Source organism: Mauremys mutica, chromosome 4 (assembly GCF_020497125.1).
Source record: "Mauremys mutica isolate MM-2020 ecotype Southern chromosome 4, ASM2049712v1, whole genome shotgun sequence".
Taxonomy (NCBI): domain Eukaryota; kingdom Metazoa; phylum Chordata; order Testudines; family Geoemydidae; genus Mauremys; species Mauremys mutica.
In genome coordinates, this window is record NC_059075.1 from 66630079 (window position 1) to 66649332 (window position 19254).

Here is a 19254-nt window from a genome sequence, read left to right on the forward strand (position 1 = left end):
CGCCATCTATCCTCAAATTTGAGCACTGTGCACTCGGCATCCTTGTCCTGATCAGGAGTGCAGTAACACTTTCACCTGACAGTCTGTTACTTTTCTGGAATGTACCTTTGTGATTGCAACCAGTCCCTCCTCCAGTTCAGCTGTAATTTCTCTCCTGTCCTTTACTACCAGATACAGAGTTACCTCTGTATTACTGACACACCTCCCAGACATCCCTCTATGGATGCCAGGACAGCAATGGATTGCTGACCTGCCCTAAAGAGCATTAGATCCTATCCTCTCCTGACTCCAGGACCTTCGAATTCTCACACATTTTAGGTACAGTGTATATGAAGGATATAAAATGGTAAAGCCTGTCACTCTGGCCGGCTTATTTATTTGCTCTCACACAGGGTCCAGGACTTGAACTACACTCCACCCTGTTTAAAATGTAACTCAGTGTTAAGCAAGGAACAAACAGGGAGAGGTGCTCCTCTTATTTAAACGCCGAGCCATTCAAATTCTGTACCAATGGTCATTTTAGTACTCTGACTTCCCACATTAACGCCAAATCTGCACTGCAGACTTCTGTCACCACAGCTGTGGTGGTCAGGGATGTGAAGAGGTCTGATTCTTGACCAACATACCTGTACTAGCTGAAGCCCCTCTCTTAGTTGCAGTTATATTGGTAAAAAGTTTTTATCCCAAGTAGAAAGTGTATCTGCAGAAGCTAGGAACATAGGAACTGCTGTAATGGATCAGACCAACAGGTCCATCCAGTATAATATCCTGTCTCTGACAGTGACTAGTTATGTTGTTCAAAGGAAGGTACAAGAAACCCAATAATTAACCACTATGGAATCACCTGGCCATGGACACCTGCCCTCAGCCTGAGTCTTTGCGCATCCAACATAATCCCAAGCAAGTTAGTTTGGCCCTGAAACAAAGTTTAATATCCATTGTACAATTCTGATCCTGCCTAATGTAGCTGTGAACGTTCTTATTAATTGTAAGTGTCTAATCCTTTTCTAAATCCTATTAGGTTATTTCCCTCAATGACACCTTGTGACAAGCAGTTCCACAGATAAATTATGCATTCGGTTAAAGTGTTTCCTTTTACTACTACACTTTAATCCCTTTTTTTTTTAAAATCTATTAACCACAGGAACTGGGATGGCTCCCTCCTTGCTTCCAGTTATACCAGAGCAGTTAAGGATGGGAATGTAGTAATGTATACATACAAGAATTCTGATATTTCTTCTCTGTGATTCCTACATGGCTTTGGATATTATGCTGCTCTTGTTTTCTTGGAGCATGAACACACTGCCAAGGCTTGAGCCCTTAATCGCTGCAAATAATTTAAGAGGATAGTTGCCAGGGATTTGAATTACAGTTGTGTATAAAAAAAAAAAAATCGGTGTCTGAAGTAGGAGTTGAAGTGTAACTCTCTGCTACACCCTTTGCCACAAGAATCATGGCCTGGGACATGGAGCAGGTTCCAATTTAATTTTTTGTTTTGAAGTTCCAAAAAAGAGTGGCCAGAGTGTCTTTTCAGGGCTACGGCCAGCTCAAGGCAATGCAAGACCCTGGGGACACCATGATACAGACCCACTCCCTTCCATGGCTTCACTCCTGCAGACCCAACCCTGTAGTGGCAGAGGGGGGCTGTCTCCCTGTAGAGGCAGGGGCAGTAGCATGGACCCCCTTCCTCCCTGCAGGAGCAGCAGTGGGGTGCCCCCCTCATAAGTAGCTGGAATGGTTATCCCCCTAGAGAGACCAGGGTAGCAGGAAGGGAAACCTCCCCAGGATGTACTGCTTGGGTAGATAGGCAGGGCTCAGTGCACTCTTCTCCTGCAGCCACGTACACAATCTTCTGCTGGAGTGGTGTTGGCAGGGCACCTAGAGCCGTAGGTCTTAACATCCCATTGAGATACATGGAGCAGTTCACCTCACAGAGCTGTTGCTTCAGGCTGTTTGCGGACTACGGCAGAAATCACTGCATTGGGCACACTTCATCTCCGAGAACTGAAAACTGTGGGCTAGATTGTGACTTTGGGCACAGCCCAGAACAAGGGGTGGGGGTGGGAATCAGTGCAGGAGTAGCCCCAGGAAGCATTGTGACTCTGGGATATACCTCCGTGTCCCTTGCTTCTCAGAGCAGGGGGTCTATACCACTCCAGCTCAGCAACTCTGGTCAGTGAATACGGGGGATGGATCCAAGGCAAGGCTGCAGTGCACCTATTCTCTGTCCCTCCTGCCCATCTTTGCTGGGAGGCAGTAAATGGGTGAGTAGCCTGCTGCCTGGACCTAACAGCTGACTATTTCAGATTGGCAAAGACCTTGAGTGAACCAGTGGGCAGATGTGAAGTCACAGCCACAACAGGCTACACAGAGTCTCAAGATTGCAGCAAATGGGTGGAGAACTCCCTTCACTGCCTGATTAGGTTACATTGAATAGGACTGAAGCCCTTGCTTTAAGGAGCAAGGGGAACATGGCAAGGCAGACACTTAACTTGCTTCGTCTTAGATGACACACAGATGGCCAAGGTGGAATAGTAAAGCAGGACTGAGAGCTGATGGCTCAGTCAATCCCTCAGAGATGCAATGCACTCCAAATTGTCAAGAGTTAAACTCTGAGGGAAACATGCTGACTACTTCCTAGCTTGTGAATGAGAGTCATGACCAACTGGTGCCACTCTTGACGGAAAGAGCCATGCCTCACTGAGTGAAGGAATCTTCCCTTCCTCCTTCAAACACGCAATATGCAGATGAGACACAGCTCTACCTATCCTTCGCCACACAGGACCACACCACCACCACCACGTTGGCCCCAGTGCATGGATGATATCAGCTCGTAGATGAACAGCTAGCTGAAGCTGAATCTTAGCAAGACAGCGGTGGTACTGGTGGATACAGGAAAGTATTTTGAAGAGCTTGCAACCACGTGCAGTTTTCATTGGTTGAAGATACACACCCACAATAGGTCAATTCAGTCCAAGCGCTCTGATTTCTCATTGATGCTAAGCTCTCGCAGAGCAGTATCTGTGAGTAACACTTTCTACCAGCTCTGCTTGGCTAGAAGACTCCAGCCTATCCTGGTGGATGAAGACCTGGCTTCAATTATTCATGCCTTCGTTACCTCTCGGCTGGACTATGGCAATGAGATACACCTGGATATGAAACCTTCAGCACTAAGGAAACTCCAACTAGTTCAAAACACTGCAGCACACCTGAGCAACACAGGCTACTGCAAACATATCAAGCTTGTCCCCTGCTCCCTACACTGGCTTCCCATAGAATTTCAAAACAAGTTCAAGGTCTCGCTCCTTATCTTCAAAGTGCTCCGTGGACTAGCCAAGGCTATCCAAAAAATTGTCTGAAGCTCCATAAAGGCTGCCATTGACAATTCTGTCCCTCTGGTACAATGGAACTCTCAACAATCAAAGAGTAAAGCTCATCTATGCAGGAGACAGAACTTTCTCCAGCGGTGGTCTGAGACTATGGAATGAATTCCACCAGGAACAAAGGACCACCACAAACCTCACCACTTTCCGCTGTAAGTGCAAGGTGCATTACTTTGGCACTGCCTTCTTTAATATAAACACATAGCAACAGGTATATTTAAAATATAAAGACACACCCTACCACAAGACATCACTGCACATGTTTCTCCCTCTGAGGAGAGGAGGCAAGAACAAACAACAAATGCACTACTGGAAGGTGCTCGGATACTGAGGTGATAAGCATTTATAAAAACCTATATAGAATAGAATAGTGAAGGATGTTTCTTTGATTGCTGACCCAACCGCTTCTCTCAATAGGTCTTAGGGAACTAGATCAATGGACATGATTAGTGGATTTCTGCAGCCTGCAGTACAGAGGCAAGAGTGGTTGCTGTTGTCAGTGGTGCAGAACTTTCCAAGTGAAAGCCTGCTACCAACTGGCTGTGGGCAAATGCATGCTGGTATTATGCAATCGGATGGCACAGGAAACAGGGAGTGGATTTGTGAGCAGCAGTTAATAAAGCATCAGCCTTAGCAGGGCAGAGCTGTAACACATCCAACCCTAATATGCCTGGCAAAGGGAAACATAAGCACGTTGGCTGATTTTCAAAGATGTTTTGTTTTACACAAAAGGTTCCTGCTGCTTCATCTGTGCCTGCAGGGAAGTAAGTCATAGAATGCTGAATCTGTGATGTCACAATGACCTCCATGGCAACAGACTGAGCAGTCACAAAGACAGGATTTTGACTACACTTTAACGATGGAAAAAAAGGAAAAGCTGGGGCTGTGCAAGGCAGGGGTGAGAACTTCTTAACGGGCATCCATGATCTTCACTGCAAAGAAGAGCCTGGATGCCTATGCAAACAGGTGGAAACAACAAGGAGGAGCCAGCACCAGGTCAACAACTAGCTCCCTAGGTCCCCAGTGGTCCACAGGTGCTGCTATATAACAGATCTCCATCTAGCAGCACCTAACCAGTTGCAGTTATTGACACAGGGATGGTGCACAGTAGTGAACAGCTTTGGGATACTATGATGGGAAGTTGGTCTGTACAAATGGAGTTAATCAGGATGATTATGTAATCCTAGATGCCACAATAGTCTTCAGGGCCCCATTGTGCTGCATGCTGTACAATTACATACTAAAACATGAAAAGAATCCTGTGGCACCTTATAGACTAACTGACGTTTTGCAGCATGAGCTTTTGTGGGTGAATACCCACTTCTTCGGATGCAAGTAGTGGAAATTTCCAGGGGCAGGTTTATATATGCAAGCAAGAAGCAAGCTAGAGATAACGAGGTTAGTTCAATCAGGGAGGATGAGGCCCTGTTCTAGCAGTTGAGTGAAAACCAAGGGAGGAGAAACTGGTTCTGTAGTTGGCAAGCCATTCACTCTAGCTCAGGAACCAATCCATGCAACAAACCTTGATGCCAACTGCAGAGGCACAGTGACCCATCCTTTTTTCGCACAGCAAGGACTCTGAATGAAACACTATGAGGTTTTCCTGGATTTACATGCATAGGGCTCCAGCTCTGGTTCAGATATAGTGTATAACTGTCCATAGGGCACCTTTGTCCCTGGTTGTAGGTCTATTGGACAGTCATAGTCCCTATGTGGGGGTAGTAAATCTGTTTTTCCTTTCAAATATATCCATGTAGTCTCAGTACTTGTCAGGGAGGCTGGGGTTCTAGTCTGGAGCCACCCCTGTTCTGGTTAGCTCACTGCTGTCCAGGGTTTCGCTTTTGAGGGTCTTAACCAATCCAGGGGCCAGAGTGCAGATCACCTGGTGGGGGAGGTGTTGGTCAATTTGTTGAAGGCAAGCTTTCCAGCAATATTCACAGGGGACGCTAATGCTGCTCCGCTGCTGGGAGATACATGTCGTGCCAAGAATTACTGGGAAGAATAGAAAGTGGATCACATCAAAACTTATTTCCTGGTGTCCTACCACTGTGGCAGATAAGGGGACAGTCTCCTGGGTCACTGGTCCTGGTGACAGGAGTGATCCATCAATCGTCTCCACCAGATCTGGTGTTGGTTTTGGCCGGAAAGGGATCTGGAGGGTTTGGACTGCCTTAGTGTCTATAAAGTTGGCAGCTGCCCCATTATCTGTCATTGACAGTGGCAGAGGAATCTGCCTTGCCTCCCTCAAGACCTGTAATCACTGCACCACCTGGAAATGCGGGGAGACCCCATGGTTACCAGAACAGGTTCCATTCGAGGGTTAGGGAATGGTTCCAGAACATAGTACTCTGGTGTTGCCCAGGCTGTACCCTGCTAGGGCAAGGGCCTGGGCTGGTCTGTTTCCCAAGCTCTTTCAAGCTGGACAGGAGGCAAGGACATATCCTGGCATCCCATAGAATGTGCTACTGACATTCTTTCTCCTCCGGGGTCATGCGTCATGGATGGATTCAGGACTCGGTTCTACAGGCATTGACATAGCGGGCAGACGTGGGGGCATCTGGCTAACCCTTCTTTCCTCCTCCGGCTCTGGCAGCCAAGAGTTGATGCACAGGGTGAGATCAATAAAGGCCTCTAGGCAGGTGGCATTTTCCGTGTGGGCCAGCTCATCTTTTGCGTCCTCACTGAGTCTAGGCTGCCTCATTCCATTCAACATCATCTGCAAAGCACTGGAAGTGAGTGGTGTGGGAGATGGCCGGCCCTTGCCTCTCACGCAGCTTCCGGAGGGCAGCCTCTGCAGAGCGGACATGATGCTGTGTCATCAAAGATGGTTGGGAAGGCTGGCAGGAAGATGTCGTAGTTGAAGAGCACTGGGCTGTTCTGCTCCAACCTGGGGAAGACCAGTCACGTGATTCACCAGTCACCAGAAGGCTGACTACTAGCCCCATCTTTCTCTGGTCAGTGGGGTACATTCAGGGGTGGAGCAGGAAGAGCAGCCTGTATTGGTTCAGGAACCCCCAGTGTTCCTGATGGTCCCTGTCAACCCATTTGGGCCGTGGCACCACAGCAGCCTTGTTCAGGCAATGGATGGTCTACTCAGGCATGTAGTATAGCTGCTTCTCTGTGAGCATGCTAGCTGCTCATATAGGGTCTGGGCTTTGGCAGTGAGCTGCGTCCCTGGGCCTGTGACTGTTTGCACAGGGTCTGTGCTTTGGTTGCAAACTGCAGGCTTGGGTCTTTAGCATGAGGTTCTGCTTACAGATGGGTGACTCAGTCCTGCAGGTCTCACAGCCTCAGGGAAACTGCTGGTCAGTGGGCGGTCTGCCCCTTCAATCTTCTATGAGGGCTGGATGGGGGGGAAGGGGCTGAAGAGGGTCTGAAAATAACTGTCTGGGCCGGGCCATGGGTGGCTTATGTGCATGAGTCAGTTACCAAGTTGTGGTCATGAGATGAGTAGGGAAGTTGGGGTTAAGCCTGGTCAGGATGCAAGGGAGTCAGGGTTGGGTGCCGAGCTGCAGACAGGAGCCAAGTAGCGAAGCTGAGGTTGAGCCAGAGTCCAGAGTTGGAATCTGGGGTTCAGAGCAAAGCATGGTCTGGAGTGGAAGGAAGGAGGCAGCCTCAGGGCCAGCTCCAGGCACCAGCTTATCAAGCAGGTGCTTGAGGCGGCAACTCCAGAGCGGGGCGGCACTTTCAGGTATTCGGCAGCAATTCGGCAGAGAGTCCCTCACTCCCGCTCGGAGCGAAGGACCTCCCGCTGAATTGCCGCAGATTGCCATCGCGGCTTTTTATTTTTTTTTTTTTTTTGGCTGCTTGGGGCAGCAAAACCCCTGGAGCCGGCCCTGGGCAGTCTGCATCTTTGCTCAGACAGTTCTCTGTGATGGCTTCATGGTTTACATACCAGCATAGGCCAGTCAGTGGACTGCAGGGGGGAGCTGACACTTAAGCTCCGGCAGGCAGTACTTCCTGCAGTGTCTAGCTTCACATGGTCCACCAGCAGAAACCTTGCCTGAGCTTCTGGTGGCAATGCAGAGGTGTCAGTAATCCAAAATCCTACTAGTCTCAGGTTTTAGTCCCACAAGCTCTTTACAGCAGGGTGATGTGGTGAGAGGATGTAAGACTCTGGAATAGTCACCTAAGTGAGTTGAAACCGAATACAAATGCAGATGTAGGTGTCTTCCATCTCTGATTGTTCTTCACCTGCGAAGTTATGAAATATCACCAAAGAGAACGAAGAAAATGACTAGCCAGGTAAACTTTTGGTATAGATGGTCTTCATGTTATAGGTGTGATGTTGCACTCCATATGATTTTATGAAAATATGCTAATGAATATAGTGAATATAATGTAACTGGAATATGCTTTATGCAAAAGGTCTCTTGTAAGGTATCATTACATAGCTTATCTACTGAGTGTTCATCCTATTTGTATGAATGTATCATTCTTATATCTGAAACTAGAAATGTGAAATTAACTCTGAGGTCCTACTGTAATTATGCAAAGTGTGGGCCATTAATGGTGGTTTGGAATCTTGATGGCTCCCATTAACCAGGACAATTGACTGTAGCTGGCTCTATTTATTTGCAAGCCTTCCTGTGAGTCAGACTAGGAAGAATGAAGGCTTGGGGTCTCCCAGGACATGTGACCATGTCACCTGGTACTGGAATCCATCTTAAACCTGGTGCTTTTCTTTTTAGAAGGAGGGGTAGGGACACAGAGAAACAAAAGATTCCTGCGTTGTGCCAAAGCAATATAAGGGGGTGGAACAGAACAAAGGAGGTGGCAGTCATGAGAAATCCCCTAGCTACCACCTGAGCTGGAACTACCAAGGACTGCATCGGGGAAAGGATTGGGCCCAGACTAAAAAGTCTAGTCTGTGAAAGAAGCTTATTGGAACATCTCTGAGGATGAGATTTATATGTAATCAGTTTCTTAACGTATTAGGCTTAGACTTGCATGTTTTTGTTTTATTTTGCTTGGCAACTTACTTTGTCCTGTCTATTATTACTTGGAACCACTTAAATCCTACTTTTTATACTTAATAAAATCACTTTTTGCTTATTAATTAACCCAGAGTAAGTAATCAATACCTGGGGGAGCAAACAGCTGTGCATATCTCTCTGAGTGTCATAGAGGGCGGACAATTTGAGTTTACCCTGTATAAGCTTTATACAGAGTAAAACAGATTTATTTAGGGTTTGAATCCCATTGGGTGCTGGGTGTCTGGGTGCTACAGACAGGAGCACTTCTTCAGCTTTTGGGGGATGTGGTTCAGACCTGGGTCTGTGTTTGCAGCAGGCTAGCGTGTCTGGATCAATAAGACAAGGTACTGAAGTCCCAAGCTGGCAGGGAAAATGGGCTCAGAGGTAGTCTCAGCACACAGTGACAGTCCCAAGGGGGTTTCTGTGACCCAATCCGTCACAATAGGCTTGCTTCATTATACAGTTCCTCCCTTTATTAGATTTCTTGTTTTCTTAAACTCCATGGCACTGTTTAGAACAATGGTCCCCAAAGTGTGGGGAGTGCAGAGGAATGTTCAGGGAGACATGGCCCAGGCCCCAAAGGGGGCAGGAAGGGAGTACCACCCATCCCTGCTCTTCCCCCAGCTACACTCTGGCTCCGGCCCCATCCCCACCCCCACCCGAGGCCCTGGCTTTGGCTCCTGGCCCAGTTCCCAGCCCCACCCCCAGGGGGACATGGACAGATTACATTACGGGGGAGGAAGGGTATAACACAAAAAATTTGGGGACCACTGGTTTAGAGTATGATAATAATGTATTGAATACACTGAACAGAACTAGCACCAGATGGCATGTTTTAGTGTGAACAAAGAGGCTATTCGTAGAGGGAGGCTTTATTATATTTGGTGCACATTGTGTCAGGACAGTCAGGAGAAGTTTGGCACTCAGAGGTGTGATCTAAGCACAAGGTTAAGAGTCAGGATTTCCCGAGTTCTAAATGCACTTCAGTCACTGCCTTGCTGTGTATCCTTGGGTAAGTCACTGAACCTCCCTGTGCCTCAGTTTCTCATCTCTAAAATGGGGATAATACTTCCTGCCTCACAGAGGGCTTATGAGGAATAATTATCTCATGAATGTTAAGTGCTCTGAAGATGGGAAGTGCTCAATGTTATTCCAGGGACAGCTCAGCTACTTTGCAGAAGGACCTTGCTTTATGGGTTCCAGCACTATCAAAACCTTAGCATCCACATTTAAAATGAACAAGAACACAGTGTGTGGTTTAAAACAATTGTAACTTTTTAAAATCATTGGTTATTGCTGCTGCTACCTTCTTTCTACATTATTATTCAGTTGCACATAAAAGAAGAAACTGGTAGGGTGGCAAAATTTGACCTCACCTTTTTAATTATACCTCATCTCACGCATCCTTTGCTCTTCCTCTCCTCCTATCATTCTCCCTCACTAGGGCTGCATTTTAAGTGCAGAGCTTATTGGACTTGGATGTAGAATCTTAACACAGTCCAGTCTGGCCCCACCCTACATAGGCTATTTATTAGGATATGAGGACGTGCAAGAGTATTTGTTGTGACTCACTGGGGGACAATTGCTGGAGGAAATTCCTGAACAGAATTTCAGAGGAGGATATGGTGACATTGACAGGAAAAGCTATTGTGAATCCCTTTCATTAAATATATCAATGCACATCTCAAAGCAGGTGGGCAATGAATAAATCTTGAGCAGAAAAATTGATCACTGCCCAGTGGTTTTGGTTGGACCTTCTGATTCTTGCCATCCCCTGCTTGACTTTATTTTGAACGTTTCATGCTGCTGCCTTTCCACTAAATCTGCCTGCCCATTCCTCAGTCACCAGCTAGTTGGGTTAACTCCTCCAGATGGGAGTCGGACAGGATGTCCTGTGCATGCAGAGCAAATGCAGCACATCGCAGGCAGCTGGGCAGCTGTACAGTGAATAGGTGGCACATCAGCATTAATAGGCTTTTCTCAAATATAAAAACTGGGGATGAGGGTGTCACTTCGGCTTGTAAAAGAATCTCCATTTTCAAATGGATTTTTGGGAGCCAAGGAATACACACACTATACTACTATGCACAGGTGCCTTTCCCTTCCTAAGCTATCAGTGACAGGTACTCTATTAGAAAGTTAGCAAGGGGCCAGAGAGTAGTTTTCCTCCAAATCTGGGTGGAGGTACTTTCATCCCATCCTTTTCATGCATATGTAACTCCATCTGCCTGAACAGGGATCTCCCCACCACCCCAAACAAAATAGCAGAAGTATTTTACAGTAATGGCTCACAACATTACCTCTCCCAAGATCGATATTACAGTGTTTGAGACCATCATCTAAATACATCCAACACTCACCCAAGCAACATCCACTCCCTGCCTGCACCTGTAACACCTTGGGCTGTGATCATATCATACCCTATAAATCAGAGGTTCTCAGATTCTCTCATCATGTGGACCAAAAGAGTTAACATCAGGCAACTAGCCAAGTCTTCTCTGATCATCAGCTAGGACACTGGTGATCTACAGACCACAGTTATAATCTAAACAGGGTTGGGTCTGCTCACCATTCAGAAGGGACTCCTTCCAAGGAAAACCGAGGAAGTGATAGTGGTGTTTGAGTTACTAGCTCATTGCAATCCAACAGCCAAATTCTGCCACCCCTATTCATGATGAACAGTAACTTCCTCGGTGATTAGTTTTTTTTTTTATTTCAGTGGGACTCCTTCCAGAGCAACTCATGATGTACTACTCATGATGAATACAGGTGGCAGAATCCAGCCTTATGTCATCAACGAGCCAATACCCCAGGGTAGTTCTAGGGGGTTGCTATGCTTCCAGAGTTGCCATCTTTTGGATTGGATGAAAAGGGAAGATCTGACACATTCACAGTTATAAAAAACTACATGGCACTTTTTGCAAGAGTAGGGATGCTACTGGCTAAATTGTATCTTAGATCATTACATTCTGTAATACTTTGCAGCTACATAGTGCCTTCCAGTTTAGGATCCTAAAGTGCTTTACCAACATTTTAATTAAGATATAAACCCTTATAATGTTCATTCATGTAATTAATTAAGCCTCTCAATACCTCTAAGCAGGGCCGGCTCCAGAGCCCAGCGGGGCAAGCACCCGCCTGGGGCGGCCCTTTCCCGGGGGGGCGGCAGGCTGGGCCGGCGGACCTGCCGCAGTCATGCCTGCGGGAGGTCCACCGGAGCCCCGGGAGCAGCGGACCTGCCGCAGGCATGACTGCGGAGGGGACGCTCGGCAGGCGGCTCCAGTGGACCTCCCGCAGGCATGACTGCGGACGGTTCGCTGGTCCCGCGGCTCGGCTGGACCTCCCGCAGGCATGCCTGCGGCAGCTCAACCGGAGCCGCCGGACCAGCGAACCGCCTGCAGCTGCGGGAGGTCCAGCCGAGCCGCGCGACCAGCAGACCCTCCGCAGTCATGCCCGCGGGAGGTCCGCTGCTCCCGCGGCTCGGGGGCGCCTCCCGGGCATGACTGCTTGGGGCGGCCAAATTTGTAGAGCCGCCCCTGCCTCTAAGAGATAGTAAGTAGTAGTATCTTCATTTTACAGATGGGAAACTGAGGTTTAAGGAAGTGAAGTGACTTATTAAAGTTGAAATAGCCATCTAGTATCAGAGCCAGGCATAAAATACAGATCTCCTGACTCCCAGTACCAGGCCTAATCTACATAGCTATCGCTCGCCTCAACTGGAGAAGTTCTCCTCCCCCTGCCATGGCTGGATTGCAGTGTTTCTCCCATGTGGCCACCAGAGGTTTTTCTTGCAGCCACAGCCTCCTGGAGAGGCAGAGAGGGGGAGGGGCTGCCAGCAGGGGTTGGGCCCAGCCCTCCTCTGGAGCCACAAATGCCAGAGGAGCAGACAGCTGGTGTGAGTTCCCCACCTTCCCAGGGGTGGTGGGGCTCAGGCTTCCAGCTTCAGCCCTGGGGTGGCGGGTGCCAGGCTCTGGCCACAGGGCTTCGGGCTCCAATCCTGGGCTCACTTCCCACCCCTATCACCCCCCCTGGCCCCCACTGCCTCCTTACCCACCTCTCTATCCATGGCTTAATTCTGGCTTGCCAGGGCTGTGTAAGTCTGCTGTGAAAACCCGTATTTGTATGTTTGTTAATATCACTTTTCACTGCCTCCCAGTTAGCTAGTAAGTCTGCTCTGAAAAGTGATACATATAAATAATAGTTCTCAGAGCAGCAGCCTTACTAACTAGCAAGTCTAAAAAAAAAAAAGTCAAAAAAGGAAAACAAACAACAACAAAATACGAGAATGTGCAAAGCACCTTATTTTGTTTCTATTCTGTTTAGGTCCAGTAAAGAACAGACAAAACTGTACATTATTTTTATTACTGAGTCTGCAAAAAAATCATACCTAAATAAATTACAATGATTTGGACATGTGTTTGTGCACATTTGTTTTTCCTAAAGTTAATTAATTATTTTAGGAAAATCTGTCAGAGCGGCCACCAGCAAGAGTTGGTGGACGCACTCAAAGGTCACCAAAAAATTTCTTGTGAGAACTCCTGGTCCAGAGTGTCTGCTATTGTAAGCAAATACTTGTCAGTTTCCCTATCGTTGTTTCACACTCACTTGTAACAAACATTAAAAATTATGCTACTCTTAGCATTTTGCTGTGTTCGGAAGGACTAAGACCTGTTCACCCCTCCCGAGCAGAAATAGCCCTTTCCACAATTGAAAACCTGTTATGCAGTGTTGCTGGCACAGAATGGCTATTACGGTCTACCTCAGAGATGGTTCAATTTATGGTGTGTGAGTGATCCCTGTTTGTATGTGGTTCATAAAGCACTTAAGAGCCTTCTAGACAAAAGGTGTAGTATAAATGGAAGGGACAGTCATTAATGTATTAATGAGATTTGGTGAGTTCAAATTTGCTGCATGCATTCCTCGTACATTTATTTTATTTTTTTAAAATAACCTTTTGCTCAGCTCTAGTGCAGCATCAGGATTTCCCTGATGTTTCTGTTCTTTACTCTATTTTCATTTGGGCTGACTGAGGCAAAAAAGAGGTCAAGTGACTTGCTCAAGGTTGCAGACTGTCAATGAGTCATAATGAAATGTTTTCTTAAAGCTATGTTTGCCTTGTAATCATATGTTTATTCTACAGGGCTTTATGTTGTTGGTAGAATTTTTTTTTATCCTAGCAATTTCAAGGAACTTAAACTATGCTGCCACTATTGTTTTTTGGTGAAATTGATCAGTAAGATTCATGATAAAAGGAGTTTTTTTGGCAGGCCTGTATAAAACATTGCAACACTAGACTTCACAAATGTGATCAGTTCTTTTAAGGCCATCATACTGTTGTATCTTAAAAAACATAGTATTGCTAGTAGCTTAGTGCAAGAGATATTAGCAGTATTGCCAACTCCACACATTCAAAAATCATAACGTTTCTCTTGCCCCAAATCATGAGATTGGAGTTTTTTAAATCTTTGATTTTTTTTTTTAGGGCAAATTTATTATTTTTATATTTATCATCTGTTTTTTGAGCCTTTAAGGTTAATGTTTTCCAACTTTCCCCTCCACCCTCCACCCCCAACGAGACTTTGGCCTGATCTACACTTGGGGGGGAGGAATCAATCTAAGATACGCAACTTCAGCTATGAGAATAGCATATCTTAGATCAACTTAGAATCACTTTCTTCGCGTCCTCGCAGAGCAGGATCGACGGCTGCTGCTCCCCCGTCGACTCCGCTTCCACCTCTCGCCCTAGTGGAGTTCCGGAGTCGATGGGGAGCGCATTTGGGGATCGATGTATCGCGTCTTGTGTAGAGGCGATACATCGATCCCTGACAGATTGATCACTACCCACCAATCTGGCGGGTAGTGTAGACATAGAGACTTTAAAAAAAAAAAAAGAAGAAAAAGTAATTGGATTGCATGACTCCAGGTGCTTGGGCTTAAGCAAACCACCAAATATCGTAAGATACAATAAAACTGAAAGAGTTGGGAATGCTGTATTACGGTGAATACTTACCCTAGCCTATGTGCTTCCCTGACTGGTACAGTCTCCCAAAAAGTACAATATACAATGCAATGCATCTCTGAAACAGGAGAATGTAGTGGGCACACAAAAAATGACATTGCAAAAGCAAAGAAGGACTTGCAAAATGCTAAGCTTAGTGGAGAGATTGGAAGCACTAAAAAAACCTGATAATAAGGACACTCAGGTGATAATACTGAATTATACCAACAAAACTGCCTTACTCAGAATTGGTGCATACTCCTCTTAGGTGCATACTGCTAGCATAGTCCAAGCACTATGCAGATATTTATTTATTCTAATTTTTTTTTAAATACAATTCTAGTGCTCAGCAGCATAGTATCCTGTACCACCTCCTTACTTCCCCACACCAAATATACTGATTTCTGCCCTAATGATATCTCCTTGCTAGAGCCCTCTGGGTAATTAATTCAGTGGCTTCTGTTGAACCTCAGTGTTACATGATAAAGTCCTACAGCTACACCTTTTGCTGTTTTCAACAAAGATTCTTTTAGTAACACATCCTAATCCTTATGGCAGTTCAGGACCAGTTCCCCTTTACCTCACTCCTTTTCCTTTTGGACACCAGTTCAAAGAGAATCCTGCTAGAATTTGACCTCTAGAACTAGACTTGTAGTAGCGACACTGCAGTTTTCTGAGTGGAGAGACTCCACTTTAATATGTTGTGTATTTTTTCAGTGTTTACATTTTAAGACATTACATTGGGCAAACATGAAATCATACACTTTGGAGCCAAATTCTGTTCTCTGTTACATATCTGCAATCCCACTGAAAACACGAGTATAACAACTGTCCAAGTGTAAGAGTAGAATTTGTCCTACTGAAGTGTCTTCACAAGGGAAACGCTGCAGATGATTCTAGGGTTAATTATGCTCTTACGTGTTGAAACAATTTAAAGCTAAGTAAAATTTGTTTAAATCTAGGTTAAACCGTAAGCACATGTTTTCCTGTTGTCTGATTGTACTAAAATCTCATATACAGTGGCAATCAGCAATGGTTAAAAAAAAAAATCCCAAACCAGAAACAATAAATAAATGAAATGGGACTATTATTATGTCAGCAAAAATAGGATTGTAAACATTTCCAGCAAAGGCAATTTGTATACTCAGCAGAAATATTAACAAAAAGCAAACATCTATCCCTTCCAAACCCATTCACCTTCTAGATATATGCCTAGTTTATACCTCAGGACTAAGAGTGAAGATATTTCTTGTTAGAAATGTTTTAAGACTAGGAACACATTAAACTGTATTAAGCTATTAATGGTATTATGGGTTCTTTATATAACGCTGTCAATCTAAACAAGCCTTACAGAGTAAGATGTTTGATTTGAACAAACATCCATGAACACAGATTTTTTTTTAAAGAGAGACAAAATTACACTTAGTAATTACAATATTATAGTGACACCTTCTCTCTCCCCTTATGCAATTTAAATAATAATTGAAGGAACCATAATATATCCAATTAGAAAATGTGTTCTAAAAGGGACCTAGATTGTGCCCTCACTTACATTCAAACAACCCCACTGATTTCAGTGTATGTGCAGGAGTGTAAGTGAGGGTAGAAAATTGATCTACTTTATTCCCCATTTTTTTTCAGCACTGCACAACACAAGAAGCAAAGCTAACCAGCTCTGCCTAGACAAGCCAAATGCAAAATGAAGGTAATCACTGACATGCTGATGTCCTGGCTGTGGCCAAATTTTTGCCAAGGTAACGAGGAAGCATCATTTTGGAAAGAAGTAGGATTTAAGGGGAAAGAGGGGAGAATCTAAAATTGTGCTTTTTTATTAACTCTCTCCCATGTACACGCAAACAAGTGTTTTTTTTTTATTTTGGAAGTTCCTAGTAAGTATAATAAATAATGTTTTTTATTTTAAAATAACCTCCGATCTTGCAGTCCTTACCCAGGCAAAGCTCCTGTTGAAGTCAACACAAGTTCTGTCTGAGTAAGGACTGCAGGATCAAACTATAAAGTAGTTTAACTCCTCCATAGAGTATTCATTCAAAGCAGATGGGAGGAAGCCAAGTCAAATGCAATGATGATCAAGCATCTATTGGCTAGTGTGGCAACTAGTATCTAGCAACTAGCTAGAACTACATTTTCTTTTCACTTTTATAGCTAAGATAGATAGATAGATAAAAAAATCTAGTATAATTTGTGGTTATCAAAATGATTTCCAGACATTTCCTTTTTTACACCAGAGGTTGTAGGACCCCTCCATCGTAAATTACAGGCAAGCTATGGTAAAAGGATTGAAGGCAATCTCAGGCTGAAGAAGAGAATGCTGTATAATCTTAGAGAATTCCTGAATTGTACTTTTTATGTATCTGAGCACTTTATACAAACATCTATTCTGTTACCTCTCTATCTCCCAGGGGGTATGAGAGATTAGTTATATTTTTAAACAGCTGTACAAACATTAAAGTGCTTGTGTGCACATATGTTGAGTAGTAGTAAAAATGCAGATGACCCCTAAAAAGAGATGAGATTTTGATGTGTTCTCTATATTTGCCAAGGAAGGACTGGCAGAATGCTACACCCCTCCCAACTAGCAAAGCAAAAATACTTCTCTCAAACATATGAAAATAATATTTCATACGCCCAAAAGGAATCACTGAGAGTACAATATATAGGACCTTATTTTGCAGAGTGGACTATGTGATTCCTAGTTAATAATGAGAAAGGATGAGGAGGGGAAGGAGAAGGGAGAAGACTATAAAGCAGACCCATAGTTCCCTCTAAGAAATATCAAAGACCCTTTGTTTTTGGTTTTTATTTTTTTTAATATTTCCTGGAAATTTCAGTGTTTATAATAAAATTTTTAAAATGGGTGAAAATCATTACCAAAAAAAACTGTCCTGTTTTCTGGGTAAATAGAGGGGTTAATATGGGAGATGGGAGGGTAGAAAAAAGCACCAACTAAAGGAAGTAGGAGTACTTAATGTAAAAGTAGTTTAAGGCTGTGGTGTAGTGCGTGAAAAGTACATTAACAGCACCTACACATATGCCCACACATGCCTGTGCGTGTATCTTCCACAACACTGCCTTACTTTAAACAGCCTCCCCTTTACACTTAGACTAATTTATTAACAGAAGCACTCTTCCTAATGCAACGTATTGGATTTTCTTAACAGAACCAGTATTTTCACTTATTGGAGGGGTCCAAAATTCGGGTAAAATGGGTGAAACCCGAATGCCAGCAGTTGTAAAACCCGAGAATTTTCCAGCAAAAAATGGGTAAAAACTGCACAGGAAGGAGGCCCTTAGAGCTCCCTGAGCCCTGAGTCAATCCTGCTGCTCTGCTGTAGTGCTCCTGGGTGAGGGGCAGGAAAGACGGGGAGGGGGGGGGGGCACAGCAACCTTGTCATTGTGCCCTTGCTTTGCAAGCGGTGTTGGAAGGTCGGGCTAAAGGCCCAGCAGGGGCATGATCAGACACCCCCAACCCCCGCCCGAAGTTACTGATGGGCCGGGGGCGAGGATCCCCGAGGCCAGCCCCAGAGCAGAGGGGACCACACGCCCCTGCCAGCGCGCCCAGCCCCCGCTGACCTGCCAGGCTGTTGTAACAATCGATCTCGATGCTCTCCGCGCTCTGGCTCTGCTCCGCGGTGAGCTGGCCCCGCGGGCTGGCGGCGCAGCTGGCGGAGGAGCTGGGCTCCGGCGGGGCCGGCGGCTGCAGCCCCTTCAGCTCCAGCAGCGCCCGGTGGTACTTGCCGATGGCCTCGCGGAATTTCTTGTCCTTGTAGCACTGCGCCCCTTGGCTCTTGAACTCCAGGGCTCGCTGGAGGAGCTCGCCGGGCTCCGCACCAGCCTGGGCTCCCGCGGCGCAGCGCCCTGCTGCGGGGCTCTGCCGCTCCATCCCCGCCGCCCCCGCGCTCCGCCGCCGCCGGGCGGGAAATGGGCTTCAAGCCTCCGAGCAGCCGAACGCCCCAGCGCCGCGCTGCGCCGCGCCGCCTCCCGCTCCCATCCTCCCGCCGCCGGCCGGCCGGGCGCTGCTCCCTCGCCCGCGCGCTGCGGGCCGGGCAGGCTGGGGCTGGGGCTGGGGCTGGGGCTGCCGCCGCCGCCCCCGCGCACGGGGAGAGCGAGCGAGTGAGCGCCGGCTAACCCGGAAGGAGCCCGCAGCCAGGCAGGAGCCCAGCCAAGGATGGGGATGGGGGGGAGGCTGCAGCCTGGCGCCCCCCCATTAAAAATATCAGACAAAAAGCCACCTTGTTGCTTTCTGCAGCCAGGCTCTTAAAGGCGCAAGCTCCAATTTCCTGGCCCTCCCGCGGGGGGGGGGGGGGTCGCTAATTTTACTGGAGGGGCTCACACTCGGTAGCTTCTCCAGGCCAAGTGCTCGACACCCACTAGGGCCTCCCGGTATTCCGTCATTTCTCTTCCCCCCCCCCCCACCCCCAGCTGCCTGTGTGCCCCAGTCCCATCCTCCCATTTCAGGAACTCATGCCAAGGGCTCTGTGTTCCCCCCATTCCTATTTCCCCCTCCCCATTTCCACTTTCTCTTCCCCGTCCCCAGAGACCCCATTTCCCCCTCCCTGCCTCCACTCCCCTCACTCCCTTTTGATTCCCTGCTTTGCCCTGCACACACCCAGTCCCCCCACTCTACTTTGCCCCATCACCCAAGTCCACTGGCTCCCATTATGCTTAGAGCATTTCAGGACATTTTGGAATTGATTGGATGTGGCATGTCAAAATTATTGCATTAGGTAAACAGAGAAATGCCATTGAGCTGAGTGTTGGACCTCGTTTTGCTCAGTCAGATATGATGTTTGCATGATGTATCACGTAGTAATTCAGTATTGCTAACCCTAAGCATTCAAAAATCACAGTACTCCCCTTGAAACATCTTCAAAGGGCC

The 19254-nt window shown here is 46.5% G+C and overlaps 1 protein-coding gene across 2 annotated transcripts in view; it reads right to left on the reverse strand.

Annotated features, from left to right (window-relative positions):
• Positions 1-18441, reverse strand: part of TTC9 (tetratricopeptide repeat domain 9) — a 34759-nt gene extending 16318 nt beyond the window's left edge. Inside the window, exon 1 of one of the 2 annotated variants that reach the window (XM_045012705.1) lies at positions 17949-18439. In XM_045012705.1, coding sequence (XP_044868640.1) covers positions 17949-18258 — 310 coding nt within the window. In that variant the 5' untranslated portion in view covers positions 18259-18439. Of the gene's footprint in view, positions 1-17948 lie in introns of both variants that reach the window. The other variant, XM_045012706.1, reaches the window with a different exon arrangement.
• Positions 18442-19254: the final 813 nt, after the last annotated feature.